General features: G+C 36.6%; 1 protein-coding gene across 4 annotated transcripts in view; it reads right to left on the bottom strand.

Annotated features, from left to right (window-relative positions):
* Positions 1-1,600, bottom strand: part of LOC106521818 (fibulin-1) — a 17,922-nt gene that overhangs the window by 7,358 nt on the left and 8,964 nt on the right. For all 4 annotated transcript variants that reach the window (XM_014014559.1, XM_014014561.1, XM_014014558.1 and 1 more), the window contains 2 exons: positions 1,458-1,580; positions 876-999 (listed from right to left, as the gene is read on the bottom strand). In XM_014014559.1, the coding sequence (XP_013870013.1) occupies positions 876-999; positions 1,458-1,580 (247 nt within the window). The remainder of the gene's footprint in view (positions 1-875; positions 1,000-1,457; positions 1,581-1,600) is intronic.

The raw sequence follows: 1,600 nt of genomic DNA, 5'->3' as shown, positions 1-1,600 counted from the left end.
CTGTTCTGCCAAGTTTTTTCCTACTGCCATGCTAATTTTAGCTTTTAGCTACCGTTCTGATAATTCTAGATTTTAGCTACTGTTCTGATAATTCTAGCTTTTAGTTACTGCTCTGTCAATTGGAGCTTTTTCCTACCGCCATTCTTATTTTAGCTTTTAGCTACTGTTCTGATAGTTCTAGCTTTTAGCTACTGTTCTGCCTTTTGAAGATTTTTCCTACTGCTATGCTTCTTTTAGCTTTTAACTACTTTTCTGGTAAATCTAGCTTTTAGCTATTGTTCTGCTAGTTGATGCTTATTCCTACTGCTGTTTATTTTAGCTTTTATCTACTGTTCTGTTAATTCCAGCTTTTAGCTACTGTTCTGTTAATTGCAGCTTTTAGCTACTGTTCTGTTAATTGCAGCTTTTAGCTACTGTTCTGCCAAGTTTTTTCCTACTGCCATGCTAATTTTAGCTTTTAGCTACTGTTCTGATTATTCTAGCTTTTAGCTACAGTTCTGATAACTCTAGATTTTAGCTANTTCTGATAATTCTAGATTTTAGCTACTGTTCTAGTAATTAGCTAACTTTTAACTAACTTCTGAATACCAAATTTTTATAAAACTGTCATCTGACAATTTCCTATTCAGTCTTATTTATTTTTATTTTTTAACTGGGGAGTTTCTTTAACCACTTCTACTGAGGAATGGAGACGTGTTCTGATGCCACTTTGTTAGAATGCTGATGATGAAGGTGAACAACAAATGGTTCGTTTGAACCATTTCTGAGTGTCAGAAATGTATTGAGTTATAATTTTTTATATTTTATTTTAGCACACCTTAAAACGTTTCAAGGAGGGAGGCRGTACTGAAAGGCAACAAAGTCTACCTCCTTACCTCTTTGTCGCACGAGAAAAGTTGGGGGGACACTCAAAGTTGAAACAACGAAACCCTCCCTGGACGTTGAAGCAGTTCTCTAYGACAGAACAGGTGTGAGTTCCTGCAGCGCATTCATCGATGTCTAAAGATAAAAACACAAATAAGACATTTATTTAAAAAGTATCAACATTTAACTCTCACTCCCTGAGGGTTTCACCCAAACCTGTACAGTTGTTGAGGAGATATTTCGCTAACAGGGTTGACTCCAGCAAAGATTATGTGCAGGTTAGTGCTAGGAGAATGTGTTGGGGAACACTTTCGGCTACTACCACACCAAATTGTAGCTTTTTATTTATTAGCTAGCATTTATTTATTTATTTTTAGTCTGTTGTTAAAAAGTTATTTAACTAGCTTTACCTTAAATGGTAAATTTTGTGGTAAGTTTCCAATTTGAGAAAAATAAAAAGAAACCGTTTTCCTGTTTTTGGAGTGGAAAAATGACAGTAGAATAATCAYMTGTTTTTTAATATTTGCTTTTAAAATGAAAAACCCAAAAGCAGTCTAAAATGAAGATGTTTTTTGCAGAACAGATTCTCTAACCTTCACAGGTCCACCCATCCTGGGCCAGCGTGTAGCCGCTGGGTGGGCAGGTGCAGTTAAACCCACCAGGAGCGTTGACGCAGTTGTAGGAACAGGCGTTCGGCATTTCGCACTCGTCGATATCTGGACAGGAGCAGGAACAA

The sequence above is a fragment of the Austrofundulus limnaeus genome, unplaced genomic scaffold (assembly GCF_001266775.1).
Source record: "Austrofundulus limnaeus strain Quisiro unplaced genomic scaffold, Austrofundulus_limnaeus-1.0 Scaffold116, whole genome shotgun sequence".
Classification (NCBI taxonomy): Eukaryota; Metazoa; Chordata; class Actinopteri; order Cyprinodontiformes; family Rivulidae; genus Austrofundulus; species Austrofundulus limnaeus.
The sequence above is the reverse complement of the archived record's forward strand: the minus strand, read 5'-3'. Positions and strand labels throughout refer to the sequence as shown.